This window comes from Brienomyrus brachyistius, chromosome 19, assembly GCF_023856365.1.
Source record: "Brienomyrus brachyistius isolate T26 chromosome 19, BBRACH_0.4, whole genome shotgun sequence".
NCBI classification, from domain to species: domain Eukaryota; kingdom Metazoa; phylum Chordata; class Actinopteri; order Osteoglossiformes; family Mormyridae; genus Brienomyrus; species Brienomyrus brachyistius.
Window position 1 is genome coordinate 14626830 of NC_064551.1, and position 17609 is coordinate 14644438.

The 17609-nt window shown below is 45.3% G+C and overlaps 2 protein-coding genes across 2 annotated transcripts; both read left to right on the forward strand.

Annotated features, from left to right (window-relative positions):
• Positions 1-920: 920 nt before the first annotated feature.
• Positions 921-6984, forward strand: snw1 (SNW domain containing 1). The gene is made up of 14 exons (XM_048986028.1): positions 921-1034; positions 1751-1904; positions 2075-2236; positions 2507-2602; positions 2810-2916; positions 3292-3396; positions 3617-3686; positions 3942-4007; positions 4110-4226; positions 4691-4832; positions 5185-5287; positions 5597-5714; positions 5817-5980; positions 6403-6984. The coding sequence occupies exons 1-14, from the start codon at positions 1021-1023 to the stop codon at positions 6593-6595; spliced, it is 1611 nt and encodes a 536-aa protein (XP_048841985.1). The 5' UTR covers positions 921-1020; the 3' UTR covers positions 6596-6984.
• A 3082-nt stretch (positions 6985-10066) lies between these two features.
• alkbh1 (alkB homolog 1, histone H2A dioxygenase) lies at positions 10067-16211 on the forward strand. The gene is made up of 6 exons (XM_048986473.1): positions 10067-10219; positions 11459-11567; positions 12163-12325; positions 12966-13056; positions 14869-15062; positions 15472-16211. Exons 1-6 carry the CDS (start codon positions 10076-10078, stop codon positions 15911-15913), a joined length of 1143 nt encoding a protein of 380 aa, XP_048842430.1. The 5' UTR covers positions 10067-10075; the 3' UTR covers positions 15914-16211.
• The last annotated feature ends 1398 nt before the right edge of the window (positions 16212-17609 follow it).

The window sequence follows — 17609 nt, forward strand, 5'->3', positions numbered from 1 at the left end:
CCATTGGTGTAATGATGTATGGACTCCTGACAGTGAGTAAGGCTAATGTAATTGATTTAACATTAAACTTAGTGTATAATGAAAAAAAAGATCAATACATAAATTAAAGATGGTTTAGCAGAACCACCTTTGACAGCAATTACAGCTGCAAGTCTTTTGGGTTAATTCTCTAACAAATGCACACATTTGGATCTGGCAGTTTTTGCCCAATTATCTTGGCAAAATTGCTCAATCTCTATTAGGTATTTTGGGACCCAGGTGAACAGTGATTTTCTCAGTCGCATCTGTTCTGATATCTCCTTGGTGTTGAGGATGCTGCTTCTATGAAACTTGAGAAACAAGGGAAATTATTTTGGATTCATGTGACACGTAAATTGCACACGTACTGCCTTCATTCTACTAAGTATGAACTTTTAAAGGCTCTTTCTTGCAAGTTGTTTTATTTGCAAATGATTTACACAGACTCAGATTGTATGGACTAAGTAATGGAGGTCAATATACATATAGTGCAACGAACAGACATATCATTTCAGGTGTACGCTGGCCCGCCACCCTGTGTTGTATAAATATCATATTATAAATATATATTAATATAATACAATGCGTTAACTGTATAAAATCAAGCAAAATAGATTCTCCTTAAATAATAGAAGCATTTTCACGACATACTTGTCGGAATTATCTTTTAGTTTTCTAATGGTTTATATAAAAAGAATAGACTGAAAAGAATCACAATTTCCGATCTTTCTTAAACCTGGGACACCCAAATGAAAATAAAGCAGAGCTAGGGACCCCCCTACCACTAAGTCTTCGTCTGTTCTGTTATTATTATTGTTATTACTATTATTATTTTTGTTGTTTTCAATGCAGAATACAACTTTTAATAACAAAACCCTGCACCCACTCTGCATGTTGCGAAACCGCTCTACGTTACGGCAGCGCATGACGTTCCGTCTTGGTCAAATCAACGCGAGATTTTCAGCGTGATTGTGACGTCACGCCCAGACGGAACGAAAAACCATGTCGCTTACGAGGTGGGTTTGCTGTAGCAAATACCGTTTACTTTACTTTTTAATCAGAAAGCAACGCAACAGTTGTAAATATGATCGTCGCTTTATGTCGCGTAGTCACGCTAGCATTTGCCGTACTGTTATCCACGGAATATGTGCATCTGTTAAATAAGTGGACAGTTTTCACTCCCCGACTGAGGCCTAATGGCTTATGGGAGAACGAAGATACTCATGCTAACAAAACGCTAACTAGCTCCTTACGATCGAACAGTATATTCTTAAAGATTTGTGCTGTGTTGCATAGCGCTGTTGTCTTCCGGGTTTTTTTTTCGTGATATGTGAACGGTTTTTAAAAAAGCTGCACTACGCACTATTTATTAAACGATACAATTACGCGAACTAACTAGCTAACAAATTTGCTTCAGTCCACCTGAAGTTTCTGTTGCGTTAACGACGCTGGATGGTCAATATACAAGTGAACATTTTAAAATACATTTAACAAGACTATGGTTTAGAGTGAAGATGGATTTGATGTAATCTGTGTAAATTAGATTATCTAACCGGAAATGCTGGACAGGAATCAGAAGCCATAATAAACTGTACCAGGGTAACAACATCCTTTTAATGAGATTTTCTTGGATTCCAGGTGATCGTGAGATGTTTTGTTCCTGACCGCCACCGTTTGTACTTTACTGTGCAGATGATTATACCTGATTCTAATTATTTTGTGATTGACTCAGCTTTCTGCCAGCGCCGACGCAGCTCTCTCAGGACCAGCTAGAGGCTGAGGAGAGGGCGCGATCACAGAGGTCTCAGTCCACTGCCCTGGTTTCCTCCCGCAGGGAGCCACCACCCTATGGCTACAGAAAGTCTTGGGTCCCCAGGACACTGGAGGTAGTATTCAGGATCGATTTTGGGGAGAACTTTTGTGCCGACTTACTCAAGTTGTTTATGTAACACAAACTAGGCACATGTTGGTTGAGTTTCTGTTATGTTGCCTGCGGTGTTCTGAGTAGACAGGTTAGATTTGATTGGTGAACATGTCTGTGTGATGTTCGAATCAGGACTTTGGAGATGGAGGTGCCTTTCCTGAGGTCCATGTGGCCCAGTTTCCCCTGGAGATGGGCAGGAAGAAGAAGACATCCAATGCACTTGCAGTTCAGGTCGACGCAGAAGGCAAGATCAAATACGATGCAATTGCCCGCCAAGGACAAGGGAAAGAAAAGGTACCTCTGCTGCTCTCCACACCACTGATCCAGAACCTTGTGAAGCCTCGTAAGAGAGTGCATAACGTGTTTAAGGAAGTTAAAGCTGGTATATGTGTGAAATATTACACATCTACTGGATATGCGACATTTCACATAGAGACCTTGTGGGCGCTGGCAAAAAAAACAGATGAAAGAGAACTAATTGTTAGACCTTTTTATTGCTTTGGATGTTATTTTTGCAACCGTTTTTGTTGGTAAACAATTTGATCTTCCTTTTGCATCTTGAAGGTCATATTCAGCAAGTACACAGATCTGCTTCCTAAGGAAATCCTGAGCGACGATGCCCCAGATCTACAGAGGCCAGACGACGAGGCAGTCAAAGAGGTGAGATCTGGGTTGGAAGTCATCCACCAGAATTTCGAGGAAATTTTAAAACGTCCCCCCCTTTAATTTTAATTGCCTGTTCTGAGTGTGTGTGATTTAAGTTGTATCTGCTGTCGATGTTGATTTCAGGCATTTCCGTGACACATGATGGTCAGACATTTACCAAAAGTGACCATTGTAAATCATGCTTTGGGTATGTTGGGGTAGCTGACAGAGAAGACCCGTGCAGCACTGGACAAGCAGGTGTCCCAGAAGATTGCTGCAGCCATGCCAGTGAGGGCCGCAGACAAGCAGGCGCCTGCGCAGTACATCCGGTAAAGGGAGCCTCTCCACCACTGCTGTGGTTAACTCTTAATTTGTGTCCTGTAGACCAGCATTTCACAAACGGGTCCTTGAGGACCCCCCCCAGACAGTCCATAATTTTGCTGTCTACCGGGAGCTGGGAGGGACAGTCTGAAGGTCCCTTAAGGACTGGCTTGAGAAACACTGCTGTAGTTTGGCGGTTTTGTTTTTAAACTCCTGGATACGTCTTATATCATCTTTAGTGTTCGGTCATCTTCGGGAAGGTCCTGTATGAAGATCAGCCTTGTTATCTTTCATTGTGTTTTAATTTTTGCCTGGTCTTTTTACATGGAAAGCTCTTGCATCATTCCTCCTGTAATAAGTATATTTGCTTTTTTTTGCCTTAGGTACACCCCATCACAGCAAGGAGTAGCGTTCAACTCTGGGGCAAAACAGAGGGTCATCCGTATGGTGGAGATGCAGAAGGACCCCATGGAGCCTCCGCGTTTCAAGTACGAACGCAGACACGACGTCCCCCATTTCGTGTGCCAAGTCAGCCCCCCGAAATTTAAGCTTGCCTAAAATAAACATTAATGCCTCTTAATCTCGGCAAGCAGGAGAGGCTAAGCTCTTGAATTTTAAACCTGCCATGGTATATTACTTTAAATGCAGGGTAGAGTGATTTCATTAATTTTGTAATGCAAATTAACTACCTTTTTTTTTTTTTGACAGGATTAACAAAAAGATTCCTCGCGGACCACCCTCGCCTCCTGCTCCTGTCATGCATTCCCCCAGCAGGAAGGTGAGGGTCCCATGGGGCTTGTGCAGAGTTGAAAGGACATTGTGCTTAAAAATATAGTGCAATGTGGATGTTTGCTTCCTGTCCACATCCAGTACATGTCACACGATTTCTTACAAACGTACATCTGTCACTTTAACTGATACTCTGGAATCCACTGTGGGTTAAATCCTACAGCCTCTCACTGCAAAGGGGTAGCTGGCTTCATTGGAAAAATATGCGATTGTCTGACCTGAATGCTGCTTCTTATCTTCTCAGATGACCGTGAAAGAACAACAGGAATGGAAGATCCCACCATGCATCTCAAACTGGAAGAATGCAAAGGTGTGAACACGTGAAGCTCAACATTGAAAGATGAGCAATTTTAGCTGCATAGCGCGCTTTAGGGGACTCCGGCATTGTTTTTGAAACGCTTTTTCTTCCTAGGGTTACACAATCCCCTTAGACAAGCGTCTGGCGGCGGATGGCCGGGGGCTGCAGACGGTTCACATCAACGAGAACTTTGCCAAACTGGCCGAAGCACTCTACATCGCAGACAGAAAGGTAAATGTGCCTTTTACTGACTGGGAGATGGATCCAGTGTGTTTCCCTGGGTTCCTGTGTAGGTGGCATAAAGGGGACGAGAGCCCGACCAGAGGCCAAGGTGTTGCTTTTTGAATGCTCAAAGAGCTAATTCATAATCTTAGAATAAGATGAACTCTTTCAAAGAACACCCAGCTGTAAAACGTGTAAGCAGGTGACTCATTAGCAAATTAATATGATGTAAACTGAATGAGGGTAATTAAATTGCGTGTGTGATTACAGCCGCACTATCTCCCAGCTCCAGGCAAAAAGACCTTGCGCTAATTTGCAGTGATTTCCACCTGACTGGTGGTTACAGTGACCTGTGAGATGCACTGCATGCTAGGGAGCATCCTCACAGCGTGCAGCTTGTCTTACTAAGCGCCTGCTGAAGTTCCTGTGGGATCAGCGGCTTTGCTGACCTCCGCGGTCTGTCTCCCGCACAGGCCCGTGAAGCGGTGGAGATGCGTGCGCAGGTGGAGAAGAAGATGGCCCAGAAGGAGAAGGAGAAGAAGGAGGAGAAGCTGAGGGAGCTGGCTCAGATGGCCCGAGACCGAAGAGCTGGCATCAAGAGCCACGGGGACAAAGGTGCCTGAGATGCTCGCGGACCCTCCAGCTGGGCCCCTGATTATAAACGTCTGACTGGCTGTTGATAAATCCCACAACTGAAGGAAACTGGTCTGTTTAATATTTCATGGATGCCCAGGTCCTTGATTGATATGTATCGATGGTACACCCTGATCTCACTATATGCGCCTCGCTAGAGGGTGCAGCTGCAGGGCCTGTGATCTGATCCGTAGCTCAGCGTGGGTTGCCAGGGGAGAGGCGTGCACATTGGGAGCCGGCCGCTCGCTCGCTCGTCGAAACTCAGCTCCCGTCGTCAGTCCCGCTTTGTTAATGTGCTCTGAAAGCCCACGGCCCTCCTCTCGGCTCCCTCCAGGTGCCGAGGACGTGGAGGTGAGGGAGCGTGACGAGATCCGACATGACAGGAGGAAAGAGAGACAGCACGACAGGAACATCTCCCGGGCTGCCCCCGATAAGAGGTACACGCATCTAGAACGCGGCCGGTGATCATGCACTGGGTACTGCACCCTGAAGCTGGCTGGGCAGCACCAGTAACCCTGTCGCTCTCGGGTCACGCTTGTTCGGGTGTTTGGAGGCGGCCGCTGACCTGATGTCATAAAATTCTCAATGGAAAAACCTGAGATTTTTTTGCAGTTGGAATCCTACATTGCAGTTTTGAGTCATCTTAACAAAACCCTTCGACAAGCTTGAACAGTTATACACCGTTTGCAGGGTTGTTAATGTTTCCCCCCCACTCGGGCCCTTATGTCACCCTCCTGTGCTTCCAGGTCTAAGCTGCAGAGAGACCAGGACCGAGACATCAGCGAGCTCATAGCTCTGGGTCAGCCCAACCCACGACCCTCGAGTGAAGCCCAGTATGACCAGCGTCTCTTCAATCAGAGCAAGGTAGGCCGGCACCCGCCCATGTCCGCTGCCGTGTATGAATGGGTGGATGACTTGCGGCCGCACTGATAAGATGAATCTCTCCTGTTCTCCGCATGACCACAGGGCATGGACAGTGGCTTTGCTGGTGGTGAGGATGAACTGTACAACGTGTACGATCAGCCATTCAGGAGCGGGAAAGACATGGCCCAGAGCATCTACAGGCCGAGCAAGAACGTGGATAAGGACATGTATGGTGATGATCTGGATACACTCATTCAGAGCAACAGGTAGGGGTGCCGCTTTTACACTCTCAGGGTGTATGTGCATGTTCAGAATTCTCGTGGTACCGCCCAGCTCCTAAACAGCATTTGTGTATCAGGGACTCGCCCTTTATGATCCTGCGTGTACCATGGAACGTACCATGCAGTAGTGATGGGCAAATGAAGCTTCGTAAACCATTTGTTGTATTTTTTTTACCACTCCATTTGATGGTGATCTCTGTTCATAAAAGCATGCCCCAAAGCAAAGAGCACCATCTAGTGGTGTCAAAAAATACAGCGAACGGTTCACGAAGCTCCATTTGCCCATCACTACCGTAAAGGGATTACGCTGCTGTTTGGAATGCATTACTGAAAAAGGATTCGTTGAAGGTCAGGAAGCAGACAGTGGCCGTTTTGACATTTCGGTCCACCCATCCTCTCCACCTCAGGTTCGTGCCAGACCGTGAATTCTCTGGCGCCGACCACGGGCCACGCAGAGACGGGCCGGTCCAATTTGAAGAGGATCCTTTCGGTCTGGACAAGTTCTTGGAGGAGGCCAAGCAGCACGGTGGGTCAAAGAGGCCATCTACCAGCAGCCGTTCAAAGGATTACGACCATGACAAGAAGCGGAGGAAGGAATAAGACCCCCCTCCCCCACCTGTGTCCTTCTGGGGGGTCGTGATTGGCCAGCATTGTATATTGGCCCATCATCAGCAGTGACACAAATGAGTGGATACTGGGGGGCTTTGTGCTGAAGACCTTAAATGTACTTGGATGCCATTACTTTCTGGCTGTAAATTTATAAAAAAGTAAGGTTAGGACTTACTGCGAAATGTCTACTTTCAGATTTGTCATTCCTATTAATTATCCCTTTTAAGACTTGTAGAACTGTTTACTTTGTGTTTTTGTAAGCCGTTTTATTCATAGAAGTGTGCGACAGGGTATCATCCTGTAGTGCCAGGGGAAAATGTCAGGCTATTCCAAACCTCTTGTACAGTACAACCCTTTAATAAACCTTGTATTGGGAAGACTGTCATTGTACAAAGAGCACCATTTAGCGTGTATCTCTGTGCTGACCTCAGGCGGGACTGCTGTGGGCCCTCCTCTTCTGTCTCTATTAGTTCCTGAAGCAGGTATAAATATTGGTTCTGTTGGCAATTTTGGATTGTAAGTGTTGTAGCTCTTCCAGGGCTTTGGCACTGTTGCACTGTCTTAGACTCCCCTTCCTGTCTGCGTCAGGCACAGTGGCAGCTGCTGTATGTGACGTGCTTCTAAAAGGGGCCCAGCTGATGTGACTAAGTCTACAGTTCCTAAGAATACCAAAATATGAGAACTCAACTTCCATAGAAGCCCATGGATGGGTTCAGTACCCCTCCCTCTGCAGTTGGTTTGCATTTGTCTCTCCTGTACTCCTTTATATTCCCCTCTGCCGTATGCATTTGCCATTTTCCATCCCAAACCTCCATCAGGTAACAAATTGTGGGAGATAACAGGACTGAGGCAGCTCTAGCATAAACCCCAAGGCCCATTTCCGAGATAAGTGGGCTGACAGCCGTGTATATGCCAAATACCAATGCGATGGGTCGTAACGTCGGGCAAACTCCCACCGTAAAATATACTGAGCTAGGAGGGTAGGAATTGTGTACAAAAAATATGGGACATTTTCACAGATCAATACAGGACATTTTATGTCTCAGTATGGGACAGTCTGCACACTACAACTGAAATGCTCTTAAAACTAATAGCCTAGCCTAGTCCAAAAACTGTCAGGATTCTTGTGTTTTACTGCTAGTTTTTGACCATGGAGGGTGTTTTGTGACAATGTTAAATAAATCGTCATTTAAATGGTTATTTATAAATATCTAAATTATAAATGTTATTTAAATGCTTATTTAATTAAAAAGCAACAGTAAAAAAATTAGTTCATCACAAATGTTCAGTCAGCCATCAAATTCAGTGGGCAGGCTCTAAACAAAACCTAACATCTGATTGGTTGCATTACAAACATTGACCTCACCTGGTCGATTTGAATTCTCATCTATATCTGTGTTTTGTCTGTTCCATTCTGGGGCTGTAGGTTTTGTTTAGTCATCACTGCGTTTCAAGGGTGACTGTCAGATAATTTTAATAGTTGCTGGTATCATTTAAATTGTAATTTTAATGACAATTTAAAGAATAATTCAAATAATCATTAAAATTTATTGAATATTGTCTCAAAACATCCCATAAATTAAAGGAAGCTCAAAGAAGGAATTGGTAGCTCAAAATTGCCACCAAGAAATTGCATTTGAATGACTGACTTTCTGGAATCTGACTGGAAGATACAAGTTGGTGATGCGACAAGAATGGCAAACACACTATTACTGCATTGGGTAAAGCTTATGGAACACTCTGCTATTTTTTTTATTTTTTAACTGAGTCGGAACCATAATGATTGGCTGTGTCTCAATTCAGGGGCCGCATCCTTGAAGGCTGCATTTAAATGCATCACAGTGGTGCGACAAGGCTGTCCCGTTTCGAAGGCTCCTAAAAAATGCGGCCTAGGAGGGCATCCATCTTGGTAAAAGGAGGATGCATTCCTAGGCCGCATTTGAAGAAGACTTCGAAAAGGGACAGCCTTGCCACGTCGCTGTGATGTATTTGGTCTTTGGATGCGGAAGGATGCAGCCTCTGAATTCGGACACACCCATCGGATACACTTCTATAGACTGCGTCCTTCAAAGGATGCAGCCCCTGAAGTGAGACACAGCTATTGTCAGATATCGTCAATTACCCATAATACCATCACACTGCCTAGCCCCTAGACCTCACTGTGAAGGATTTTAAGGTTATCTTCAATGCATAATCCCCAGGGCAGATGTGGATAGTTCAGGTTCAGAAAATAAAAACATAAAAAGATTTTGTTTCAACCAACCAGTTGAGTATAAATGTCACAGTCGAGAAGGACTCAACTGGTTGTTTGAAACAAAACCTTGGTCTGGATTTTTACTTTCTGGACCTGAACTATTCACCTCTGCCCCAGGGTTACGTGCTCATTTCAGAAACCAGTCCATTGTTTTTCCATCTGGCCGAACGCTAAAATCCTTTACTAATTGATGGAGATGCAGATTGAATCTTAAGATTTAAATTTCAGCCAAACCCCTGCATTCGTAAACTACATTTACATTTGTTTAAATTATTTTGACAGATTAAGAATAATTAAATTATTTGCTTCTAGCAACACCTGTATCAGTAGATTCGTTTTCAAATAACCTCTAATTATTATTAATTATTATTATATATAGCGGACGCATTTGTCCAAAGCGACTTAAAATTAAGCAAATACCACATTGTATGCACTATCAAGCAGGGTCATCTAGGCACAAGTGCAGCTAGGCTGCGCTTCCAAACAATGCCCAGATACAAATGCATGCAAACAGAGCAGGAGCAACACTTATAAAGAACTATAAGAGCCCACGAGTAGGCTATTAGTCGTTTGTAGCCATTGAACAGTTAAAGGAACAATCCAAATAAGCTGGCACACATCGTCTCGTACTGTGAGTACCAGGATTGTGAAGACTGGTCTGGGAAATGATCAAGGTTTACACTGGTATTATTACACATATTATTTCATTATAAACCTAAAATTAGCTACATCAAAAGCGCATATGCGACTGCTTGAGATCGTTCACTTCCGAAACAAATTAAAGTCGCGTAAAAGTCGAAGGTAAGAAACAAAGCAAGGAATAATCGCTCGTAATGTATATGCGGTCACTATGAAAGTAATCCGATATACTATTAGTTTCCTTAGAGGAGTGATCGCATTAAAACGGTATTTTCGGCCAAACAATCTAATCCAAAATATTTTTTACACAACGTAAAAATCGGCTCATCGACGACTTTGCATCACCTAAAAACATCTACTACCTAAAGTAGTGTCTACCACCTCATCCCTGTTTACCTTTAACCTAATACCACGTGGTGCACATTATGTATTTTATAGTGAAACTGAAAATATAACTACTTGAATTTAACAGACAGCGCTACATTTGTATGCAATGGATTATTCTGCAAATAAAATAGGCCGTTATATTTGTTTATTTTAAGTAAATATATGTTACCAGCCGCGAGTTCATAGTTCAAATGAAAATGGCAAAGATGGCGGCGCCCGTGGCGGAACGTGGGCAGGATGCCTTTAAGAAGTTATTCAAGTTTTACAAACGCCGAGTGCCGCCTCCCCATTTCAGCGACGTGATAGACTTCGCAAAAGGTCTGAGAAACGAAAAGGTAATTACGTTTTACGGAAAAACATGATTTGCGGCCACAAGCTCTTGACGTCAGGCTGCATTCATTTCACACCAGATCATTTTATATATTTGATCGTACCGTAGTGACACACCAGCGTATTGCATTTGTTGCTTCTAATAATTGCAGTGGTGGGTGTAATGTTTAAGATGAAAAACATGTAACCATAGAATATGAGATCTGCACTGTATAAGACAGCGAATTTAAGTAAATGTTTATTTACGTATTCATCTCTGAAATAATTCAGATTTCTAAGTAAAATTCAAATTTGCTCATGGAAATCATTAAAACCGACATAAACGTTTTATAAACTACTAACCTGAGTAAATTCATGTGAAGCATAACATTAGTAAATATGTCTTGACTGGCATTTATCCGTCCATCAACATCCCAACCTCTTATACAGTACAGACCATGGAGAGCCAGAAAGCATGTGTCGTGAGACAGCATGAACTGACACTTCTTAAAATCGAGGCAAAGTAAAAATTCTGTATGTTAAAATCATAGGAGCAAATCTGCACATTGTTGAAAAAGCATTAAATTGTGTCTCTACCTTGTTTGTGTTGTGTGCGCAAGCATGCTGTGATAAGCCGGACTTTTGTCCAGGTGTCTCCTGCCTTGTGCCCAGCTATGCTAGCATACAAATACAATACAATTATGGATTAACAGAGGTGAAAAGGTTTTGCCGTGTTTATCTTTTCTGGTAATTAGCATGATTACATTTTGTACTATGGGACTTGTAATTTAGTAGAATTAGTTTATTGTAATTCATCTGTAATGCTGTTGAACATCAGTGACATGGAAGCATAAAATCCCAGCTTCTGTAATTTGTTGATGCTGTCACATGGTGTTGTGCACGCTGTATCCAGTTTTAATGAAAATTTGGGCCATGTGTCCAATTTGCATATGATAATGCATTTTACAGGTATTAAATGGCATCATCAATTATGAATCATTATCTGTGTCGTTTTTATGAGCGAAAAGGTTTCAAGATTTATGTGTTGATGAAAGTAGATGCTGTTCCATTAATCATTGTTATCAGTGATTTATTGGGTAAGCTGACAGTTTTATCAGAGGCCACATGCATGGATAGCAATCAGATCATTACAGAGTTTCACACTGTCATATATTTCGTAATGCGTGAAGAAGAGCAGGAACCGGACGAAGGCCGCTGTGATTGGTTCACTCAGGGGTGATTGACAGCCTGTTTGCGTACTTCAGGTATTTGCTGCTAAACTGAACTTGGCAGCTATCAGTGAGAGGGATGCTCAGGGGGCGGGACTTCGCCCCATCAAAGACTGGAATGCCTATGGTCTCGAGGGATATCCAGGTAGGTCATGCAATGAGATGGAGCTGCCTTGTTTTTCTCTTTACATCCCCACCCAAAAGGAATGATCTACAGCAGTATTTCCCAATCCAGTCCTCGGGGTCCCACAGACAGTCCACATCTGTCAGGGAGCTCGGTGGGAGCAAAGACCGACTGCGGATCCCTGCGGACCGGATTGGGGAACACTGGTCTGCATCTTAACAGATTAGAATGGCGTGTCTGTGATTGAAAGTTCACTGTTTTCAAATCCCAGGCTTGGCAGAGTGATTCCATCATTGGGACACTGAGCAAAGCCCCCTATTCTGGGGATTGTCTGACCCAGCACTTATTTTTTTTCTCAAAATGCTTTGCATAAAAGGGTTAGCTAAACAAATAATTTCTGATTTGTAAGACTTACTGAGGGTGGGACAGTGAGAAGATCCATGTGGCCCAGGTGTCGTGCTCTGGGTTCTGCATAGATGTTTTCTTTGTACTTTATTTAAATGACCCCCATAGTAATTAGACTGGAACCCTCCGGGACTAGTGTCCAAGACCTGGTCCTGCCCTGCCGGCATGCTGCACGCCCGCAACCTCCCTGACACGCGTCTTCCTCGTACAGGTTTCGTCTTCATCTCAAACCCGTTCCTTCCTGGCTCACAGCAGTACTGGGTGACACAGGGTCTCAAGGTTTACCCGCAGAAGCCCAACGTCTGCAATCTGGACATACACATGCCCCCGGCGGAGACCAAGAACATCTGGGAGAGGAGTGCTGAACGCATCCGGTGGGCCACCTCCTTCCTGCCCCACACACCTCACAATTGGGTATCCAGGGGCTTGACTTGGGTGTGGCTATTGGTGAATGAGGTGTGGCTGTCTGTAGGCAGGGGTGTGACCATGATCTCCAAAGGCCCACCCCAGGATGGCACCTTGGTAACGCCACTATGGGTATCAGTCCGGTGCTTGTCTGGAATGCATGAGTGCCGGAGTGGTACCTGAGATGATTGGGTGTGAATTTCAGGGTTGACTTGTGATGCAGAGCTATGCTCGATCCGTGCTGACACTTTAAACAGGCAGTGCTAGACCAGGTAAGCTGTGGATTGGCTTCCATCTGCAGAGAAAGATAATGAGCTGGCACAGTGAGGTGAGAAGGCAGCAGGCAGAAGCCAAGGAAGATTACACATTTCAACAGGCGAGCAGGTATCTCCTGCATCCTGAAAGGAATCGGTCTGCATTTACTGCGTTACCTGTTGAGTGCCGAGATTAGCAAGTTTATAAGGCTAACAGCCTGTCACCCCCGTGTGCCATACCTATCGGCTATGTGACCACATATGTAAGGTTCCCAGACTGCCCTGTCTCGTACCGAGTGCTTAAGAGGTCAAGGTTTCTTTTGTGTCCACAACTTTACCTTTTAACGCCCCCCAGGAATAAGAGTGGCAGTAAATCAGAAGGCAAGACACTACTGGAGAAGCTGAGATGGGTCACTCTGGGGTACCACTACAACTGGGACACGAAGGTATTCCGATCATTTCAGCAGGTCTTAGAATGTATAAGGGGCTTTGGGGGGGGGGGGGGGGATTTGCCTTCACTTGTCTCACTACACTTGCCCACACATATAGTATCTATCAGGAAATCCGTCTGAGCTGTGGCTCCTTCCTACTTAGTGGTTAAAGTGGGGGGGGGAAGGTACCCATTCATTGCAGCTACCATTCCTGGGCTTTTTTTTTGGCGGGGGGGGGGGCGTCATTTGTGTCAAACATGGTGGGAAGGCAGTGACAGCACTCCTGACATTTCTCAATGTTAATGTGCATTTGATGTGGTTTTCATATATTTAGATAACGTTTTGGCCGTGTTATTAATTTAACGTTTACGCAAACAAAAAGTACATAGTGCTATTAATTTTATTTGTGTTTTCAATATAAAACTTGATGAAATATCTTCACACAATTAAACAACAGTGGTAATACTGATAACCGTGATAATTTCACGGTCACTATAACCATGATATAAAATTCTGAAAGATGAATCGTTTCATCTTTAGTGGGCATCTAATCAGACATAAGAAACTTGAAATGAATACTAAACATATAGTTAATATCCATATTTCTGAGGTGGCAGAACGTATTTGTAGAAACATTAGGGTCATCTTATGGTTTGTAGATTCATGTTGGTATGTTGTATACGTGACGTGCAGAGCGTGAGAGCAGCTCCGTGTGTTTGGCCGCTTTGAGCTCGTCTGATTACCGGTGCTGGTCTCTCTCCAGGCAGCTGGTCTCTCTCCAGGCAGCTCGTCTTTAATTGCGCAGGCATGACACCTGTCTCTTTCATATGCTAATTGCATCAAAGTGTTTAGTCTCCTGTCGCATTAAATCGGCCCGGAGCTCCACGCCGGATTCATTAGGATCTGGTTCTGGCGGCTGGCAGCGGCCGGGGGGGGCGGGCGCTTGGCAGAGGGCGGATGGTGGGGCCCCATTAGCCGGGGGGTGACGGAGAGGGGGTGGGGAGGTGGGTTCTCAGTGTTAATCTGCAGCCCTGAAGTCCCGGTGACGTTGCCGGTCAGATCATTTATTTCCCAAGCCGCCCCCAGCCTGCTATTACGTAATTAGCTGCTAAGCAGATGGCGTGTGTGGGTCTCTTATGCACGGCTCCATCATGGCAGCAGGTGCTTTGAGCGCAGCTTACAGTTGTTTACGTTTATGGCGACGCCGGTAAAAGCACTTCACTGCGAATCCTCGCACCTCCGGCGGCTCCTTGTGAGGCTTCATCTCGGCTCCCCAGCTAGATCCATCCCTGCGAAGCTCTCAGCTTCCCGGACTGCGTCGCAGCGCCATCCACAGTGTGGCGTCTCTCCTTAAATCTCCTCTCATTTCTTCTGTAACTCTGTCCCCACTCATGCACCCATGCATGCACCGCATGCATCTCTAATGTTCTCTAAATGTTGATCTAACGTTTCCAGGTGTCGTCTGCAGCCAATACAGACTTTACCACATGACGGATGATTTTGGCGATATTAAAATAAGGGTAAATGAACTTAAGGTGGGCGGCCATAATTCAAGCAGAGGGGCCAACCTTTAGCCAATGATGTATTTGGAATTTGTGAGTGACAGGGGAGGGGGCACTCCAGGGACCAATAAGCCTTTTCCTGGGACCAGTGTACCTATGACTCTACCCCTATATACAATCCCAGTAATGTGTCCATTTAAATCACCTTTTTGTATATATTACTTGTGTTTTTCTATACCTTGCCTGTCTGTTTCCTTACACCGTTCTGGATACACAAGGTGCCACAGTGCATACTGGTTCTTCACCTCCTCTCCCTGTCCTTCAGACCTACTCAGCCGAGCGTCACACCGCCTTCCCGGCAGACCTCGCTAAGCTGTCCGGGCACTTAGCCGCAGCCTGCGGTTTCCCGGGCTTCCGGGCCGAGGCGGGGATTCTGAACTACTACCACACAGATTCGTCGCTCGGCATCCACGTGGACGAATCAGAGCTGGACCACAGCTGGCCCCTGCTGTCCTTCAGGTGAGCTGGGGCTGGTCGCTCCGGGCCACATGCAAGGAGGTATAAGACCGATACAAGTATGCGTCGACCTTTGACCTTGTGGTAAAGCCATTCAGGGGACACAAAGTGATTTAGGCAGTCATGTTTGAATGATAATATGGCTGCTCATTTAATGATTTGAATGCATTTGCTTGCAAGGCAGGGGAGTCAGAATTATTTCTCGATTTATGCAAATATTGAAATTCTCCTGCAATGATAATGCTATGTCAGAGAACTTCTGGTTGTGATTAAGTTAAACCATCATGCGAGGTGCTTCCTTCCTGCTCAGGTCTGGTCCTCAGGTGACTGCCTTTACTAACATGCCGTCTTCGGCAGACCGCCTCCGCTGACGCGTGATCCTCGTCTGACCTTTGTTTGCTTACTTCGGCAGCTTCGGACAGTCCGCCGTGTTCCTGCTGGGCGGAGCTAAGAGGGAGGACGCCGCCACGGCCATGTTCATGCATAGCGGCGATGTCATGGTGATGTCCGGCGCCAGCCGGCTGCTTTACCACGCCGTCCCGCGTATCGTTTCTCCGCCTGCTGGATTCCCCTCTCCCCTCGGGCCGCCTGAGGAGGACGCCCCGGAAGACTCGCTGGTCAGCAGGGTGTCGGAGGAGGACTGGGAGGTGTGTGCGCGCTACATAGAGGCCTCTCGCGTCAATGTGACTGTGAGGCAAGTCCTGGCTCCAGGTCAGCTCTTCTCGGCTGCAGCCAATTCAGGGCCTGCGGTGCCCCCCTCTGGCGAATCGTACCACCAAGAGGAGACGACCAGGGATGAGAACTCAAAACCCAAAAGGAGGCGGAGCGGCTGCGAGCACTCGGCTGACTCGTGACGGGAGCCGATCCTTTGGGCCTTTTTCACCCAGAACCGCATAATGACCGGAGCCACAGCCAGTCAGCATGGTCACCGTGGTGCCCTTGACGTAATTTATTTTCAGAAAAAATATTTAAAGACAACTATTTTACTCTATTGTGGTTATGTTTTTAAAGAAATGCAAGTGTGACTCATTGGTTGAGTCTTTTCAAATGCAAGTGTGACTCATTGGTTGAGATTTTACCGGCAAAGATTTCATTATGTTAATATAATGTTAATCAAAATCCCACCACAATAAAGGTTTCTTTGAGGTTTAACGAGACATGGAGACATGGATAACTTCTTATTCCAGTTTATTAAGCTATAAACTATTTCTCGTGTATAGTTTAATATGAGCAATGGGCTGTTGTTTCAAGTTATACACAGTGACTTGGATCATATAATGTCTGCATGTAGTTTCCAGCAAATTCTCTTGGTTGGTTCCTGATGTTCATTGTGTACGAGCTGACATCCAACTGGACATCGTTCACACCTGTGAGTTCTTAGCGTCTGTCCCTCCACCTGAGGCACACGTTCTCCCTGGAGATGGGACTGCATTGTTTCTTGATATTACGGGACGTGTGTGATAACATATGACTTAAACGCTCTGCGTTGACTTGTATCTCTGGTGTGCTTATTAATGTGGCCACCTAGTGGTTAGCTGAAGGACTCTGGTTACTTATGTGGCAAATTACACACAAGAATGCTGCTTTTCTCAGGATAATTTGCTAGCCGGTGAAGTGGCAGGTTGTAGAGCTTTTAACGTACATGTGTTGAGTTCTGGGTAAACAGCCCTTGTTCCCTTCTGAATGACGCTGGAAATTGCCTGCCCCTCTGAAGCTGTTTGTCAGTGCTAATCTGTAGCTCGATGTGGTGTCGTAAGCGTTTATATATTTACTGTTTTGGAAGGATGTTTTTAAACTGAGCTTGGCCATTAATTAGTTAGGCACCAATTCTAGGAACAGTGTCCAGTTATTGGTGAGCATAATGAGTTTGGGTCCGGAAGAAGCATCGGTATGAATTTTCTATTGTGTTTTATTTTTGTGGGTGTGGATGGGCTCCATGATGGACTGTAATCCAGTCCAGACTACCTGCATTCTTTTGCCTTATACTCCTGCTACAGGCTGACAGGGAGACGTTACTAGATAAGTGGATGGATGTATGGATGGATGGATGTAAACACGTTCTTAAACTCACCAACATTCAGATGACTGGCACCGTGTTTAATTTAAATCTCAACTTAATCTGTTGTCATAGCTAAACAGAGGCCATCATCCAGCTGTTTTGGAAGCAGGTTTTTGGATGCATAGTGAAAAAATCTAACAGCCATGCCAATTGGGGTCACCCGGTCCCACCCCTGCACCAGTGACCTGAACAGACTGTTTATAAGCTGTTTAATCTGCAAAGTCTGTGTGAGAGCTGTCAAAGCCAAGGCAATATCACCTCTGAAGGGCCCCCGGGGGGAGGGGGAAGCGAGAGACGCAAGGTTGACAGATTCGTCAGGACGGAACACGTGCCGGGTTTTGTTACCGTGGCGATGGAACAGCAGCGCTCGGCAGAGTGGATGCAACATGTCTTTGGGGAGAAATCTGCTGCCACAAGGTGCATCATAAACAGTCACGCTGAGCTGTTTGCTTTACTCCTGGGGATTACCGACGACAGAATCGCAGAAATAT